Consider the following 17,950-nt stretch of genomic DNA (forward strand, 5'->3'; position numbering starts at 1 on the left):
ACGGTGGCCTTTAGGACCCTGGACCTATGCTCTGGAGATGAAAGTTCACGCAGTGCTCAGGACCCTGGCTACCAGATGGTGCCTGGCCCACTCCTCCCAGGGCAGGGCCATGTGCAGAGGCGGTGGGGCCCCTCCTGGGTGCCAGCATGGGCTTCTCCTGAGGGCTCCCCTCCCGCTGCCACTGCAGATAGCTCCCTTGCAGCCTACCCCCAGCCCAGGCCACAAAGGGATTGCAGGTGCACATCTGAGCAGACCTCGCCAGCTCCGGGTCACCCCGACATACTCCTGGGCCAGCTTCCTTCGGGAACCCGACAGCTCTCATTGCTGGGAAGTCCCTCCCCTGTGCAAGCCAAAGACCTCAAGCCGCAGAACAAGCCTTGGCCTTCCTCCGTGCCGGGCTGCTGGGGAGGCAGAGCAGCATGGACCAGGGTCCCACAGCGGAGGCCAGTTCTGCCAAGAGCCTTCCCAGCTTGCAACGTGCTCCTTCACCAGTGCAGTGGGTAGAGAGCCTTCAGGAGGTGCACCCAGGCCTTCCACTGGCAGCCAGCTTGGCCTGGCTCAGTAGGGAGGCACCAGTTTAATTGACATTTATTTTTAGAATAAATACTCTGTCCTGCACTCAGCTGGGGCAGTGGGGCTGTGAAGTGACAGGCCCTCCCAGCAGGCAGGTGGAGGGGCAGCCACTCCAAGTGTCCCCACAAATGCCTCAGATGCCTCCATCCTCCTTCTCCCAGCTGAGCAGCCAAGCGTGGCCCAGTATAAATATTCCACGGGCGACTCTGCACTGCACGGTTGGGTGCAGGCCCCCGCTGACTTCCAGGGCTCCTAGCTCAGGGTGTAGGCCTACGGAAGGATGCTGGGGTGCCTTCTGTGTTTGGGGAGCACTAGATGCAGGTGGTCAGCACATCCACAGAGACGGGCACCAGTATCTCCTCAAAGAGCACACGCTTGTGGGTAGACCCCACGCCTCGGGCCCTAGTCCCAGCCCCCAGCAGGTCCTGTGCGTGCTGTAGCAGGTGCTGGTTCCGACGGCGGCCCAGTCTTCGCAGCGCCAGGATGGCCAGCACATGCTTGCGCCTGTGGAAAGGAGATGGGCACATGGAGAGCACACTCCCTGACACCCCAGCCTCTCCCGAATGCCGGGAACCCCTGGGCTTGGCGGAAGTATGAGTCACCCAGCATTCCTGGAGCCTGGTCAGGGAGGCTGGGAGCTGGGGTCAGGAGGGCACTCCAGAGGAGGCAGTGGGGACTCTGGGCTGCAGCACTGGGTGGCAGGGCCTCAGAGGCACAGGCCACACAGGGGAGGGGACAGGCACACACATACCCAGGGAGTCCCAGAGGACAGGGTGGCACCAGGCCGGGGAACCCTGTGGCACACCTCTGGGCTACACCCTGGGAGACCACCCACCCAGGGGACTGGAGCAGGGAACTCTCCAGGCCCAGGGAAGGGGCTAGCTAGGGGCTTTCTGTGGCTTCCCCATTCCGGAATGTCCAAGCTCCAGGGAGGGTTGAACGGGATTTCCATGGGCTTTGATGACTCACAGTGCCCCTCCACCCTGGGATCAAAGCTTCCTTCTCCCACTCTTGCTAGAGCTTGCTGTTGGGGTGGGGGTAACACCTGCCCCCTGCCTCCAGGGAGCATGTGCCTCCTGCCCGAGGGGAGGAGCCTGTGCCAACCATTCTGGAAGAATGGTCCAGAGAATGTGCAGGGACGCCTCTTCTGCCCTCTGGCCTGGGGGTGCCTCACACATACAGCTGGGTCTCCATGCCCCACACAGGTCCATGCAGGACTTGAGCCCCATCTGACCCCACCAAACATGCTCTTCCCTCTCCGTCTGCCTGTGCTCTGCACCGGGAGTGCATCCCAGGCTCTCACTGCGGGCACAGGTAGGCTGAAGACCTGATGTCCGGGAAGCTCCGGATGAGTGTCTCCAGGTGGCGCTGGATGTCATCTTTGTACGTCTCACCTAGGATCTCAGCCACGCATGGGATGGCCTGGTTCAGCCATGTGGCTTCAGAACCCTAAGGAGACAAGCAGGCTTGGAGGATGGAGATCCAGGGCTACAGGCTTTTCCCTGCTGCAGGGCTAGCATCAGTGTCCTCTGTCCTCATGTTGTACAGATGGGACAGCCCAAGCCTGAGTGGGAAATGTGCCTGGAACAGCAGCCTGAGGGGAGCCCCGCATCCCTCTGTCCTTCCTGTAAGCCCCCAAACCATGCCAATGTCTTCAAGTGCACCCTCCACTCATCCCACCCCCACTGGGCCTCTCTTAGTGGAAAGGGGGGCGGAATTAGGGTGCAGCCACTGCCCCCTGTGCCACCACTTGCTACTCTCTAGGCAGAGTCAGAAGCAAGTCCTCTGGGGATGGACGCTGCTCCTACCAAGTCCTGGAAGGTCTCGCTGATGGTCTGTGCGTCCTCGCTCATCCGCTGAGAGCCACGCACACGCTCCTCACCCTGGAAGCGCACGTTTGGTCTCAGCACCTGCACCAGGTACTCCCGGACCACGAACCTATGCACCTCCTGCAGTGTCTCCTGCAAGGAGGTATCAAGGTCACGGCTGCAGTCAAAGACTGAGTCCTGGGCATCTGCTGGCTCAGAACCCGGCCCTGCAATACCTGTGCCACCGGCAAGGCCACAAGTGTGAGGTGGTGTGCAAAGGCCTTCACCTTGTCCATGAGGGGACACAGCGTGTCCTGTGTCAGCCAGTTCTTGATACACACAAACCTGAAGAGTGGCTGGGGATGGGGTGTGGGAGTAAGCGCACCCTTTTGACCCCACTGGGCACCATGGTGCCATCCCCTCCTATTCAGGTAACACTTATGTGTCCTCGGGACACCTGGAGGGGTGTTGTGAGGGACTCTGGGCCACCACCCCACTTGGGCCCGGACAGTGGAACTGCAGTTGGAAGGCAGGTGCTTCCCAAATGACCCTGCCGAGCTGGGACAGCTGGGTCCCCGTTCCGTCCCAGCACACGTCCCTGAAATGGGCCCAGGCCCTGGGCTCCAGGGAACAGAAGGCGCCTGCTGGGCACAGATGGTGGAAGAGGAAGCTCCGCCCCACTCACTTGCACATCACACTGAAAGCCCTGGAGCAAGTGCTTCTGGAAGTTTTGGACAGCGGCCACCAGGGGCTTTTCCAACTCCTCCAGGGTTCCTGGGAACCTGGCCAGAAGACTGGTCCTGGTGAAGGGCCGGACAAGTGATTAAGTAGGCATGAGGGGGCAAGCTGGGGAGCAAGGTGCAGCACAAATCCTGCAGGCTGGGCATGGTATCAGCGTGACTCATTTAGACTATACTGTGAAGGACAGTCCTAGAGTACCACAATGTGGTAGCCCTGAGGGCAGTCAAGTGAGGGACAGCAATGAAGCCCTGGGAGTAGTCGTAGAGGGGTAGGTCAGTGGGGTGACCCCACTCTGGCAGTTTCCCTCTGGCAGCTCCAGGGTACCCCTCCATGCCTCTTGGTGGTAGGACAGCGCAGCCTGGCTGTCTCCACACAGAGCCTCCTTTAGCTCCATCCCTGCCCTCCAAGGTGACAGAGTCCCCATTTCACTGTTGAGGAAGCTGAGGCCAGACGCAGACACAGCGTAGAATGCTGAGGACCCGTTGCTGCCTCCTCAGCCCTCAGCCCAGAGGAGCCAGATGCTGGAGGCAAGGCACCTGGTTGGTTTGCTGGGTGCATGGCTGGGGGTGTCATTACTGCCCCAGGCCCCCTTTCCCAGAGAAACAGGGGCACAGGGCCAACAGGGACCAGGTCCTCCCAGGCTCTGAGTTCCACAGCCTGGAGCCTGGGGGCAGAGGCTCAGCCCCAGGTGTCAGTAGAGCAAAGAGGGACAGAGACCAAGTGCCTCGTTCCTGGCAGTGTGAGGATCTGAGCCCAGCGTGGTCCTGAGCTGGCGTTCCCTTCAGCAGCAGGCACATCTGCAGAGGTGGACACTAGGGACAGAGGGACCTGCCCCACGGTCCGCCCACCCAGGTGCGGTGTCAGGAGGCCTCTGCCCACACGGGGAAAAGCCTGGCTGGGAGGAAGCAAGGAAAGAGACCCAGGCCACAGGGATGGGGCCAGGGACCCCTTGGCCTGTGACAGCCAGGGACCAGCTCTGGTGGGCTGAGGAAGGCGCTGTGCCAGGAGTGGGGCAGGAAGGGCATGGTCCCTGAAGGTGTCAGGACGGGCCACACTGGGAAGGGATCAGCTCCTTGCCACCCAGGTTCAGGCTTCTCCACAGCACTAAACTGAGCGCCTGGTCCATCACGCAGGCCCACTCCGCCACCGCCCTGGTTCTCAGGGCTCGCGCGCCCCCTTCTGGCGGTGCGGCGCAGGCGCATGCCTTACCTGAGGTCTTCGCAGGCATTGATGGAGGCGCCCAAGTGGGGCGCGCTCGACGCCGCCACCGACTCCAGCAAGGCGTTCTCAAACCTGGGCGGGGCAGCACGCAGACCTCGGACTCTGCTCCCGCCCGCTTCCCGCCCAGACTCCAAGCCGCGCGCTGAGGCCCTCTCTTCCTGCGGGTGTAGCGCTCTGACCCTCGGGGTTACACACCGTCCCCCCACCCCTCTCTCCCGCCTCCTCCTGCACCTGGGCACGAAGAGGCGGAGCGTGCGTGCGCAGATCCTCAGGGTGGTGGCCTCGAGCTCCGCGGAGATGGCTCTGGCTGCCCTTGCGTGCTCCGCCACCAGCTGGGGGCGACACACGGCTGAGCGCTGCGGTCCCGGCCCGGTGCAGGCTCTGCCACCTGGCGGCCGGCGACCGACCCAGCCCACCCCTCTTGCCGCGCGTCTTGCCCTAGCTCTCAGCAGCCTTCCCGGGAGCCTAGGGGGCCCTGGCCCCCGCCCCAGCTCCCTGAGGGCCCGCCAGTCCCGGGAATGATCTCTCCGGAGGTCACCGCCTTGTACCATGTGGATGTCCGTGGACAGCGGAGCCTGGTAGTGACCCCGCAGCACTTCGGGGGCCTCGGCCGCCGCCCAGCGGCTCTGTTCCAGTTGCAAGATGCGGTCGAAGCAGCCCTCGATCTTGCTCTAGGGGGACAGATGGGCCCGGTGAGACCTCCCAGGAGGCGTCCTGCGCCATGGGGACGAAGACCACCTTGCCGGGTCACAGGCCAGGCCGCTCAACCGCCCACACCCCTGCTCCGCCTCGCTGGAGGAGCGGGCCCCACCTCCAGGAAGCGCGTGTAATCGCTCTCCAGCTGTGCCCACACGTCCGGTGATAGGAGCGGAGGCAGCGGCTCCTCAGGTAGCCTCAGGTCCCAGGCGTCCAGGAAGTCGGGACTGGAAGGCGATGCGATGCTGAGGGCGGGGTCGCAGCCGCTGCTGCCCCCACGTCTACAGAGCAGCTGCAGACTAGCTGCAGCCCAAGCTCTCGGGGCCATCACCCTCCACCCCCAATTTCGGACCACCAGCTGTTATGCTCAGCCTGCTGAAGGAACTGTCCAGATAGGCCCCTGCCGAGCAGCCTTGTGCGACCTCCACCACTCGCTTGACGAGCACCCCAGCCTGGTGCAAGCCCCCCAACATCACACTGCTCCGCAGTCACCGTCCAGAGGTACTCAGGGAGCCCACTTTTGCCCGTGGGCCCTGACCATTCATCCCGGAGGCCTGTGACACAGCACAGAGTGCGAAGGGCAGTCCCTCGCTGTGCCCATCCACAGGGAAGTAGGTGAGGCCACAGGTGCCCTGCCCTGAGAGGCACCCTCAATGCTGGCACAGGCACCTGCTCAGCTGGGAACCCGCGCGATGGCCCTTTGGAAAATCTGGAGCAGGAGCACATCAACGCCTCACCCGAAAGGAAGCGTGGCAAAGTCCCAGGTCTCTGGGGTCCCCTCAGCGACCCTCTCGAGGGTGGGCGGAGAAGAGACTGCGCTGTGCTCCTGGGAGCGAGTCTCCCAAGCCCGGGGTGGGCGGTGCACCTCGGGCCTCACCTGCCGTAGATGTTGGCGACCCAGTCCAGCAGGAGGTAGAGCTGCTCACAGCTGCGGGCAGCGGGCGCAAGCTCCTGCAGGCGCTGGGCCACCGCACTGTGGAAGGCGCGCAGGTAGGTCTCCCACGCAGGGAGGCCGCCGGCCTCGTACGCGGGCTGCACCTCCTGGCACACCTTCTGCAGGTCACCGCGAACCACGCCACCGAGTTCTGCCAGAAGCTGGGCCAGGCCGGGCTCGCCCCCTGAGGCCCCAGGGGTGGTGCTCGCGCCTGCCCCCCGAACACGTCCCTGCGCGCTCCGCCGCACCGCGTCCTCCCAGCGCCTGCGCCAGTGGCGCGGGACACGCAGAAAGTCGCGGTCGGCTGGCGGTTCCGGGTGGGCCTCCTCCTCCGCGCGCACCACGCGGGCCAGCTCGGTCAGCGTGGCCGCGGGCACGCCCTCGGGGCCCAGAGTCTCGAGCACGATGGCGCCCAGCTCAGCTGCCAGCGCGTCGTAGTGCAGGCACAGGTCCATGGCGCGCCGCGCGTAGCCCGTGGGGTCCTCACCGGGGTTGGAGGTCTTCTCCGCCACCAGCCTCGTCTCCAGGATTCGCAGCTGTTCGAACGCCGCCAGCAGTTGCCGCTCAGTGATGAGATCGGCCACGGATTTGCCTTTTGCAGATTCAGTGACAAGAGGGGCAATGACAGGTACCTGTCCTAGGTCTGTGAGCCCAGCCCAGATTCCCCAGGCCTCAAGAGGCAGAACCTGGGTCCACCCAGAGCCCTGCCTCTACTCCCCGTGCGCCCTCGTCTGGCCTCCTGTGCAGCCCCAGTTTCTGCAGGTTCAGGAGGCTCAGCTCTCAGGCTGGGCATGTCCTTCAGTGCCTCGGCTGCCACCTGCCGCTGTTCAGGGTCGACATCTCGGCTGCTCTGCCCTCTCCCTCCCACTCTCCCACCCCAGGTGCTCAACCTCTACAGTGGCAGAGAGGCAGGTTCAAATCCCAGCACCAGACTCAAGTCACTTCACATCTCAGAGCCCCATGGGGTTGGGGGTTGATGAGATGCTAGGAGAACTTGAGTCCTGGAAAAGGGTATGGGAGAGCTGGGAAGCCTGAGCTCAGCTGCTGCCTGCCCAGCCTCAGTTTCCCTCATCCTTAATGTGGTCCATGAAGCCCTCACCTGCCTTGGGCTGCAGTTCCTCAGGCCCCATCTGTGATGCTGCCTGCTGGCTGACATCACCACCCGTGACCACAGGGGGCTCCTCTGGCACAGCTGCGACCTGGCACTGACCCACTATTGGGCTCTTGTCCACTGCTCGCCGCAAGGACGGGGGCAGGAATCGCCGAGAGGTTTGGTGGCGCCGGCCAGGGTCTTCCTTAGAAGCTTGGGTGGGGCCCCGCGGGCTTGCCCAGGACCAGGCCCGCCGGAGTGTGCCCAGCATGGTGGTCCTGCGCTGGTCCTTGGTTTCCGCTGTAGTGTTTGATGGCCGAGGGCCCCATGCTGGTGTCATCGGCTCCCCAGGCTCCTGGGAGCTTTGGGGCTCAGGTCTGGGGGTCGCCTTCCGTGGTGAAAGCATCTCAGCAACAGGAGATCTGGGGGTGAGAAAGAAACTCAGAAGGCCTGGGGGGCACCCTGGTGCCACTGAACAGACAGGAGTCCCAGGGGCTCAACCAGAGCCATGCGCTGATCAGGGAAGGCTTTCTGGCAGCAGTACTATCCTAAGCTTCAGAATGGAGGCATCAGAGGAGAGCCATACCCTGCCCAGAGCACCGTGCCTGACTGCAGGTGGGCACTGGGATTCGGGTACTTCTTCCATCCAGGAATTTGTGCTGAAAACACCCCCAGAGGGGTCCTCCCCAGGTGCCTACCTTACCCCATCTGCCAGACCCAACTTCCTACAGAGCTGGAGGAAGGAGCTGCATTGTGGGTTCTCGTGCCCAGCTCTACCCTCAGCCCACAAGGAGGGCAGGGTTCAGTGACCACATCTGGGCCTTCTCAGGTTCAGATGCCCCAGCTATCCCTCAAAGCCTCTGCTCTGCCCTGCTCCCCAGAATCCCCAGCTCACCCCTTCCCCCAAAAGGCTGACTGCTTCTGCAGGAATGCAAGGGTTCTGCAGAGCTCACCCCTGCCTACTGTCACAGAGCCACAGGCCAGGACCACCCGGCCCTTCCCACAGCCCACATCACCCCAGGGAAGGTGGCAGGAAGAGCAGGGGGTCTATATTTAACTGGGACTGGGGCGCTTCCTGTGTTGTTCCCTCTCGCAACCCTGCTCTTGGGCAGAGTGAGACCAGGGACCCAGGGGAATGGGTCTACTAGGGCCTGGCTGTTTGCTCTTCTGGATTTCACTAGGGCAGGGCAGGAAGGAGAGGACATCCCGGCCCTGAGAGCTCCTGCCCACCACACTGTGCAAACCAGGTCAGAGTGGGAGAGGGAGCTGGCCACCGAGGTCTCACTTTATGCTTAGAGAAACTGAAGCCGAAAAAGGGCCAGCGCTGCTTCAGTCACAGAGAAGCGACAGGGCCCCCAGAGCCCCCCTAGACCCCTGCCACCCAGGCTCCGCACAAAGCCCAGGCTGGAGCCGGTGCCAGACCCTGGGGACATGGGGCTACCCCTCTCCAAGCCTTGGTTCTCTGGGGTGCCCGGGGGGGCTGAGCTCATCCACACCACTTGCACGTTGTCCTTGGGGCCACCTGGGCTGCTTTCCTCGGGCTCTGGAGGCCCTTGGAGGATGGGAGGAGGCCTAGCCAGGGAGCTGGACCCAGGGATTGACGGGACCTTATCAGCCCCACCCCGGTCACAGGTCACTGCCCTGCCCTGGCGCCAGGGTCCAGGGACACTGCCCCTTTCAGGCCTGACCCACATGTGGAGGGCGTTGCCCAGATGGCCTCCCCTGCCTCTGCCCTTGGGCTCCCACGATGCCTGTCACAGGCCTGTCACCTGGTCAGAAAGTTTACAGACAGCCTCAGCTACTTCCGCCCTGTGGGGCTCTGACCCCCTAGCACAGCTGTTGGAAGCAGACTGGGCCTGAGGCCGGACACAGGAAGGGAAGGTGTGTAGGAGGGGGTAAGGAAAGCCACAACGAAGACAACCTGTTAGGAGGGCGGCGGCTTCCGCGTGCAGTCAGGGCCTCGCGAGGCCACCCATTTCTGATTCTCAGGGTTAATTGATGGAGCAGGAACTGATCAGAAGATAAAGAAACTCAAAGAATGCTTTCATTGCCCATCTTAAAAGAGAAAAACGGCTCCTAGCTCTAAAATGGACCACTGTTCTTCCGTTGCTGTGAGCCTCTCAGCCCCTCTTCAAGCAGAAGCATGCTCCCGCCAGGACCTTGCGCCTCTCCCAAGGGCTCACACAACTTGTAAGTGCACAGAGAGTGCATGGTGGTACACACCTATAATCCCAGCACTTAGAAGGCTGAGGCAGGAGTATCGCCTTAAGTTCAAGAGTAGCCATGGGGCCGGGGAGATGGCTCAGTAGAATAAGTGCTTGCCTGGCAAGTGCAAGGGCCTGAGTTCAATCCCCGGTTCCACCAAGCAAAACAAACAAAAAGAATAGCCTGACCTCCAAAAGAACAAAACAGAACAGTTCTGCCTAATGAATCCCTTGTGCCTCTCGCTGATGCATCTTGTGATTTCTGCTGTGATGGAAGTCAGTGAACGGCAGTTTATCGCAGGCACAGAGCGGGCCTGGGCTCTTCTCTCTGAGAACCTCCTGGAACGCTGATCAGTGACAGGCCTGGTTTGGTGGCAAGGAGGTCACACTTAGTAAGTGCCTCTTCCTGTGTGCTGCACCTGATGCACACCAGGTCCCCAGGACGTCGGTGTTGGGGGGAGGGTCACAGGTCCTGCGTCACCATTAGGGAAGCCAAGGTGGGAGGGTCAGGGCTTACCTCAGTCTGCCCAGCTCACGCTGGGGGCGGGTGGGACCAGGGCTCATTCTGCCTTCGCAGAAGGCCTTTAGTGACTGGGGCTCAGCCGGGCCTGTGGCCCTCCCTGCTCCCACTGCCCACATTCAGAGCCCTCCAGCTTGACTGTCCACAAGCTTTCCCCTCAGGCGCTCTGATAATCGCATCTGCAGCCCTTCAGCCTTGCCGACCTGCACGGCTGCCTTCGGCCTCCTCCAGTGGCTCCAACCCCCATGACCTCCGTAACTCTGCTCCCACATCTGACGGGGCTGTAGGACAACCACGTGGCCACCTCCCCAGCGTCCTCGGGGCTCTGCCTGGAGCCACTCAGGGCTGTCCCTGCAGGGGTCAGCCACCTTCCCGTCCTGTGCCTCCTAGCCTAGAACACAGCTGGGGAGCAGCGCACTGTCCTGCACAAGGGATGCCCACCCCTCACCAGGCTGGTCACTTGCTGAGCTGGCACCCACTAGCCCCATCTGGGGGTCCCCAGCCAAGCCTCTCCCCTCTGGCTGCACCTGTGGGGCTCTCTTCCTGTTCTGTGTCCCCATGACTGAGTGCTGGGAGGCAGCAGCCCTGACAGGGCTCAGTGTGGCCTGCGCCCATGACACTGTAGTCCCCAGCCCCAGTCCCACTCTGTCCAGGTTGGGTCCACAGCACTGCAGGACCGGCCAGAGGTCACGCCAAAGCATGATCTATAGGAATGCCTGCCCCAACTACTCAGGCTCTGAGCGGGAAGCCAGGTTTGGACATCACTCACCCTCCTATCCCAGCCTGTCTCTACCCCATGGTTCCTGGACCTCCCTCTGCCATAGCACCTATCCCACTTCCAGTCTCCCTGGCTGCTCTGGGAGGCTGAGGCAGGAGGGTCCCAAGTTCCAACCCAGCCGGGGCAACTAAGTGACTTTGTGAAACCCTGTGTCAAAATGAAAAATACACAAAAGGATGGGGGTATAGCTGAGTGTGAAGGCCCTCGGTTCAAGCCCCAGTCAGAAATAGCTGCTGCACTGCAGGCAACTGGCTGTACCCGGGCCATGCCCTGTGTAGGCTGTGGCCCCGCTGACCTCCCCGCTGCCACCCACCACCACCTGCTCACCACCCCTCACTGTTTGCCTGCCCCAATCAGATGCTGTCTCCTGGGAGCAGTCAGGGAGGGCCTGCTGGACCCTAGGACTGCCTCGAAAGCTTCCTTTATGAGCTATACATCATCTCCTAAAGGAAGGACAGGAACAAGGACATGTGTCTCACTGACACTGTTCAGTGTTTGCCTGGAAGAGTTAAGACAGCAGGAAAGAAGATGCACAGTGCTTCCCTTCGCAGGAGCCGCAAAGCCCAACCCCCTGCACCCCCAAAGTTCAGTCCCCCTTTCCTCGGCATTCCAGGCCTGGTGCCTCACCTGCTGTCCTCCTCCCAACACGGAGCCTCACCTTTGCACAGGCTGCTGTCTGGGCCCTTGGCGACCTCACCCTCACTTTGTCCAGCTGCCACCTCCCCGAGGCTCCACAGAAGTGGCCCCTCCCCAGCACTCAGTCCACACCTGTTCTGGCCACAGTCCCAGCCTGGGGCACCTTCTCCCATGACAGGAGTAATTGCAGGCCCTGAAGCAGGGAGCAGGCTGACCCTGCCCGCCTGGAGCCAGGGGGCAGGTGACAGGCGTCCCTTGAAGACCCCTGGTGGGACTGGGTTGCAGCGTACCTGTGCCTCCTGAGCTACCACACAGCGGCCGTCCTAGGAAGGCCACTGGCAGAGCTGGAACAGTCTTGGGCCCTTGAGAGCTTCGCCGCACTACCGCTGTCTCCGCCCTGTGCTCCTGTCCCACCTGCCCCACGAGCCTCCCGGGTGAGTGGGTCCTGGCCAGGCACAGGGCACTGGGGAAGCCGGTCACGCATGGGACCTCCGAGAAGCCTGGGCACCACCTCCGCCTCAGCTAGTGGCCAAGGCCGGGACTTCCCAGCCTGCAGTCCTGCCCCACCCCCCGACCTTTCACTTTCAGGAAAGTCTGGGCCTTTCTCCCAGCCCAGGCTGAGCCAAACTTTGATCCCGGCAGCTCTACACAGGTAATTGACCACATGTGGAGGGATAGAAGACAGTCCCGAGGAAGGGGGGATATCTACCTGTGCCTCCTGGGATGGGGCCTAGGAGATCTCTCTCCAGGGAAGGGGCACCGATGTGCCTGTCCGCAAAGCTCTGAGAGCCCTGCTTCCGCTGAGACACAGGCCCTGGATGAGGTGGTTCCTGAGGATGCACTGGGGACAGCTGGGAGCTGCCTGCAGGAGCCTGCGACCCTCAGTAATGAGGGAAGACACTGCGACTGCAGAGGATGGCTCAAGTCAGAGGCTCTGGGAATGCGGCAGCCAGTCAGACCGGAGTTTAAGAGAGGCAGCCCAGCCTTCCTGAGGCAGAGTCCACCTCAAGCACTCTGGCAAAGAATCCTGGGAAAGCCCACAGGGACAGCTCCAGGCTTGTCCCACCTAAGGGAGCTGGGCGTCCCCAGCGCAGCCCTGACTGGACGCTGCAGTCACAGTGTGGCAGAGCTGGACTGCTGGTTGCAAGCAGCCACCTGTCTGGGATTGTCATGGGTGCCCCTGTGCCCTGCTCCATCCATACTGGGTGAAGGGCAACCTGAATGGCCTCATTTTAACTTAGGGCCTCTTTAAAGACCCTACTTCTGGGGCCTGCCCCTTAGCTCAGCTCTTTGAGTGGCTGCTTCTACAAAGCAGTCAGGCTCAGGTTGCTGTGGTTCCATCCCCACAACGCAAGCCAGCCAAACCTGCCCTGAAGGCATTCGGAGCAAAAAAATAAAGACCCTACTTCTGAATGAGGTCTGGAGTCCAGAATTCAACATGAGATGGGGCACAGCAGCATTCAGCCAGTAACACGCTGGAGGGTACTAGGCACGCTGCGGCCCCCACAGCCGCCCACACACAGACCCTCATTGGCACCTCCTCCAGCAACCTTGCAGCTGACCCCCTGAGGTGCTGGTCGCTCCGCCTGCTTCCCCCACGTGCATTCACGTGTGTGTGTGTGTGCAGGTGCGCGCCCGTGCATGTGTGTACATGTCTCAGTATCTCAGTTGTAGGCGAGAGGTCATGGCCCTACTGCGGGCTCTTTCCCTCAGTGCATCCTGCTGTCACAGCTCAAGAGACAGAGCTGCTGGCCCAAGGGACTTCCCAGGTGACCGCCTCATGGCACACGGTGGGCACCCGGGTCACACCAGGGCCTGGCTCCTCCATGCAGTCACCGGCCTCAGAGCAGCCTGTGTGCCCAGGGTCTGGGTGGGGGCTGCTCCCGAGTGCCAGGATCCCAGAAGCACCTCAGGTCCGCCCAAGCCGGGTTTCTTTTATTCTATTTCTATGTGGTTTCCCCAACTTTCTCAATAAAATCCCTGTGGAAAAGTCCCGGCCTCATCTCAGAGGCCAGGGATAGGCTGATCTGAGGGTCAGGAAAAGGCAAAGTGAGGGTCATTGAGAAGGAGAGGCAGCTCTGTCTCTGGGCCTCGATTTACTGCGCTGTAAAGTGGGGGTGTCAGTGGGACTAAACGTGTTTGCTGAGCAACTGGCTCACAGGTAGGACAGGGTGGGGAGGACCCCCAAATGCCTGCCTGTCCTCGGGTAGTTGGCGATGGCAGTAGCAAGCTGGGATGTCTGGTCCAGAATCAGATGGCGCAGCGGCGGATTCACCCACTCTGCAGCCAGGTCCCAGGCGTGCGGGTGCTCGCCGCAGACTGCTCAGCCCTCCACCCCAATTAATTTCCCCCTCTGCAGTGACCCCGGCCGCCGCCAGAGGGAGCCGAAGGGCGCGTCCAGGTCGCGGGTAGGGGCGGGGCCCCGGCTGCTCTAATCCTGTACACTCGGCTCCCTGCGGTACCAGGTTGGAGACTGGATCTGTTCCCCTTGTGACTAAGAGGTGGCGAGCCCAGCTGAGCGTGGCGTGGACCGGCCCGAGTTGCATCATGTTTGACTAGGGGTACAATTCCTGTCTCACCACCCCACATTGTGCTTGCCGGTCCCGCGCCCTTCATCCAAGTGTCACCCCGCACCCCATGCAGGCCACACTTCCTAGCATGGTCTGCTCCCCCCGCCCTCGTCCTCCCCTCACAGCCATCCTGCTCTAACACCCCTACTCACACCTCTCCACAGGAAAGACATCTGGAGCCCCACACCTCTGCTAAGCTGTGGCTTGCGGAGGACCCATGGGTTAGCATTTGGGGGTTGCGGAGGGTCTTATCCAGTGGGCCACCAGGAGATGAGGGGCCCAGGTCCCCATCTCCACTCAAGGGCTGGACCTGAGCAGACCTGTGCGACTGCAGTGTCCTTAGGTCTGCCTCAGGTTGGTCAAGGACAGGGCTCAGGCTGGGAGAGGGGACCCTGGACAGTAATCAGCTTTCTGTCTCCAAGCCGGCCCCCTCCTGCCACAGGGCAGGCCGCTGGACCTTGCTGATGGGCCCCCTTGGAGGAACAAGAGTCTTGAGGGAACAGGAGGAGGTGCTTCACATCCCAACATCTCACAGGGTTTCTGTGGCCAGCGTGGTGGCTCCCGAGGAGCAGCAAGGAGGCCCCTTAGCAGCGGCTGGTCCCCCTGGGCAGCCCCAGCAGAGGCAGAGGAGAGCGTCGTGAGCAGTGACACGGCGGTAAATGTCACGGCCCTTGACGGTGCACCCTGAATCTTTGCACCCTGCCACCCTGCACACCAAACATGCACCAGGACCCTCCTGGCACGCTGGAACCCAAACTGCTCAGCATGCCCACTAGCCACGAGGAAGCACCTTTATTTCTGCTTCAAAGTACCAAGCAAGGAGGGCTTTGCCAGGCCTGGGCCACAGCAGGGGCCGAGGTCCTGGCCAGGCCTGGTAAGGCAGGAGACACTGCTGCCCTGGTCCAGGCAGGCCTTGCCCCACTGTGCCCAGCCTGGCCACCCTGGCACCAAGGCTCCCAGAAATCAGCAGGGCCATGCCATGTCCTCATCTGTCAGTGGGTCAGGTGTGTCCCAGAGTTGGCACGTGCACTGCCAGTATCATCCGCTGGTGCTCCTGGCAGACTTGCAGAAGGGGCTGAGAATATCTAAAATCCTTGGTGCTGGGGGGGCGCAGCTGGGGTGGGTACAAGGGGTCCAAGTAAGCCCATGACAGGCACCCAGGCAAGGGCACATATACCCCCTTCCTGGGGGAGATGAGAAGGAAAAGGCACTAGCCCCCCAGTTCCAGGGAGGGAGGTCAGGGACAGCTCATCAGAGAGAAGGGGTGGCAGAGTGAAAGATAGCCCAGGGAACTCTGGGACTACCCCAGTGGTCATACAAGGGCAGTCCCCAGTGCTGGCCTGGGTGCTGGAAGGAGGCTGGCAGAGGGGAGGGGCTTGGGGGCATGGGTGCTAAGGGGGACACTGACCACAGGGCTGAGGCTGGGGGCAGGGAATGGTGGCCAGGCTGCTGAGCACTCCAGCTGGGGCTGAATCCATTTCCTCCCCAGGGACACAGCCTCAGGGATTTTGGGGTACAGTTTGGCCTTCATGTTCCCTCCTGGGAACCCCACTGCCCACTGGCTCCTTCCTGTGTTTGGCCCTGGCCCATGACCCCTCTTGCCCTCATGCCACCAGGACAAGGGCAGCCACAGGGCCACTGCAGCCCCCATGTGTTCTGCACCGTGACCCTCCAGGCCTGGAGGCAGTGTACTGGCACTGTTCTAAATGTTCTGAGTCAGGGCGGTGGCAAGAGGTGAGAGCGTGCAGTCGTTCACTCAACACACTGGCTGTGCCCTTCCTGGGGCCACAGAGGGGAAGAAGGTGGCAGGGGAGGCCAGACCGGGCCTGGGAAGCAGGGGACAGCAGGGGCAGGTGACAGTGCCTGTCTCAGCACCCTACGGGCAACCTGGGACTCACCAGCAGCAGCCAGGCTCTGAGGGGCTGCCCTCTGGGTGCCCTCCGGGGCCAGCGCAGCTCCCCGCTTGCCACAGCTCCTGCCTCGCTGGGCTCCAGCGAGGGCAGCCGCGGGCCCAGCTGAGATCCCCTCTCCTGGATGAGTGAGTGCGGGCAATGTTAGGCCCTAGGAACCCCATTGGCCCAGAGCCTCAGGCGTGCTGAGTCTGGGACCTTCAGGGCTCCTGGGCAGTGGGGTGCATGGCCCCCGAAGCTCAGCCCCAGAGACCTCTGGCACAGGCAACCTGAGCCTGGAGAGGTGGAATCACCCCCAGAGCTCGCCCTTGTAGCCCCTCACCAGGGTCTTCCCTGGGCGCCCTTGGCCTCCTCCCTCTGCTCCTAAGAGCTGAGAAGCAGTTGCCTTGGCAACCCGAGCTCCACGCAGCTCCCAGTCCAGAGCCCACACCAGCCCTCTGGATGCCCTGAAGGTCTCCGCCTCCCTTTCAAGGCCTCTGGGGGCAGAGGCTGCGGCGGGACCTCACATCCTACTGTCTGTGGTGTCCTGACAGCTCCTTCCTGGGCTGCTCTCTTCCTGGAGACCCACCCCCACCTCTTCCAGCCAGAAAGATGGCAGCTGGGGCAATGGCCCCAGGAAGGGCAGGCACCTGAGAGCAGGATGCTGCCCAATTGCCCTGGCATTACTGTGGCACCTGACAGCCTCTCTCAAAGCACATAGCTGGCTCTGCCCAGAGCCCTATTTAACCAAGTACCACGGGGACCCTGAAGTGTGCAGCGCCAGGCTGGGCTGTCCATGGCATGGAAGAGCATATGGGCTGGGTCAGCGCTCCACCCCACACTGGCTCCCTCCCATGTGCCAGTTCCAGAGTGTGCCCTGGACAGGACAGGCACCCGGGCTGGCAGGGCCTGAGACCCCAACACAGGTGGCCCCAGGTGGCTCTCCAGCCACAGACCCACTGCAGCCCAGTGCCCCAGGGCTCCAGACCTTAGTGCAGGGGCTCTGGGTTCTATGATGTGGATGCCCACTCACCACGCACTGGGAACCAGAGCCCAGCTGGGTCTCTGGCATCACACCACATGCAGCCAGCAAGGTGTGCCCTTGGCTTCGGGAACAGCACTGGTGTGCCCAGGCCCAGAGGAGGTGCTGAGGAAGAAGAGTGGCTCTCCTCCAATTGTTTTATCCACCAGGTTTCTATAAAGGAGCAACTGGCCAGGTGTGGTGGTTCACGTTTGTAATCCCAGCACTTAGGAGGCTGAGGCAGGAGGATTGCCACAAATTCCAGGCCAAACTGGGCTACATAGTGAGAACCTGTCTCAAAACAAATAACTAAATAAAGAAATTAATAAACAACTGCTTCCCCAGCTCAGGTGGGAGGACTGAGGGCAGCAGGAAGGGCAGGCATGTCCCAGGCTGTGGGTCTAGTTGGAGCTGAGGTCCCTCCTGTCCCATGCTGAGGGCCTTGGCCACTCACCTCCCCAGCAGGCCCTCCCTCTGACACGGTGGGCTGGGGGCTCAATGCTGCTGTCGCCACCCTGTACCAGGCCAGAGTGAGGGGTCTGCCAAAGCCCCTCCTGGAGCCTTCAAACTGCTCAGCCACACCCACCCTGCTGGCTAGGGCTGGCCCAGGCCCAGGGCCCAGGGCCATTCCCAGCAGCCAGAGGCCAAAAGGCCCTGGTCTGGGGGTGGGGGGGTGGGGAGGCAGGGACAGACAGACAGACAAACAGAGACAGAGAGGGAGGGAGACTCACTGCACACAGTGGGGCCAGGGCCTCAGGACCCAGCTCCAAGGGACATGGATGTCCTCTACCTGCACCTGGCCATGTCCACCCTTGTGGGCCACATGGGTGGCCAGGAAGCTCAGCCAGAGCCACCACAGCAAGGCTTAGAAGAGGCCCTGCTGGGAGGCCCAGACCTTCACCTGCACCGCAGCCAGAGGCAGAAATAGAGGGGGTCTGGCAGGCAGGGACTCTGCTGTGCACATCCAACCAGGCCACCAGGGAGGGTAGCAGTCCAGGAGGAGCCTGGGCATGGGAAGCCAGGGCCTGTGGGCCCCCACCAGGGGCAGGCCAGCTGGGGTCAGCCCAGGTCCCACCCACACCCTGGAGGGGTGGGCGAGGCATGTACCCAGGGGGCACTGCTCCTGCTGGCTCCTGCGGGGCCCAGGCTAAATCCCTGGAGCTTCAGCCAGAGCCAGGACCGCAGGACAGCGAGCAGAGAAAAGGCTTGTGGGACCCCAACAGGTTGGAAGGGAGCTGGAGTAGGGCACAGCCCCAGCCAGAGAGGGAG

General features: G+C 62.3%; 1 protein-coding gene across 1 annotated transcript; it reads right to left on the minus strand.

The window, feature by feature from the left end:
* Positions 1-627: 627 nt before the first annotated feature.
* Positions 628-11,261, minus strand: Exoc3l4 (exocyst complex component 3 like 4). The gene is made up of 12 exons (XM_004645392.2): positions 11,193-11,261; positions 7,067-7,485; positions 5,917-6,565; positions 5,155-5,266; positions 4,892-5,014; positions 4,575-4,675; positions 4,332-4,415; positions 3,067-3,181; positions 2,618-2,737; positions 2,382-2,534; positions 1,901-2,022; positions 628-1,077 (listed from the first exon to the last, which is right to left on the minus strand). The coding sequence occupies exons 2-12, from the start codon at positions 7,467-7,469 to the stop codon at positions 885-887; spliced, it is 2,175 nt and encodes a 724-aa protein (XP_004645449.1). The 5' UTR covers positions 7,470-7,485; positions 11,193-11,261; the 3' UTR covers positions 628-884.
* Positions 11,262-17,950: the final 6,689 nt, after the last annotated feature.

This window comes from Octodon degus, unplaced genomic scaffold (genome assembly GCF_000260255.1).
Source record: "Octodon degus isolate 3935 unplaced genomic scaffold, OctDeg1.0 scaffold00226, whole genome shotgun sequence".
NCBI classification, from domain to species: domain Eukaryota; kingdom Metazoa; phylum Chordata; class Mammalia; order Rodentia; family Octodontidae; genus Octodon; species Octodon degus.

Excerpts from the sequence above, each read along its gene's own strand:
- Exoc3l4 (XM_004645392.2), bottom strand. The coding sequence starts at position 7,469 with ATGCTTTCACCACGGAAGGCGACCCCCAGACCTGAGCCCCAAAGCTCC. Across the intron at positions 6,566-7,066 it reads GCAGCCCAAGGCAGGTGAGG|GCAAATCCGTGGCCGATCTC; the intron begins GCTTCATGGACC and ends AATCTGCAAAAG. Across the intron at positions 5,267-5,916 it reads GTCGCCAACATCTACGGCAG|TCCCGACTTCCTGGACGCCT; the intron begins GTGAGGCCCGAG and ends ATCGCCTTCCAG.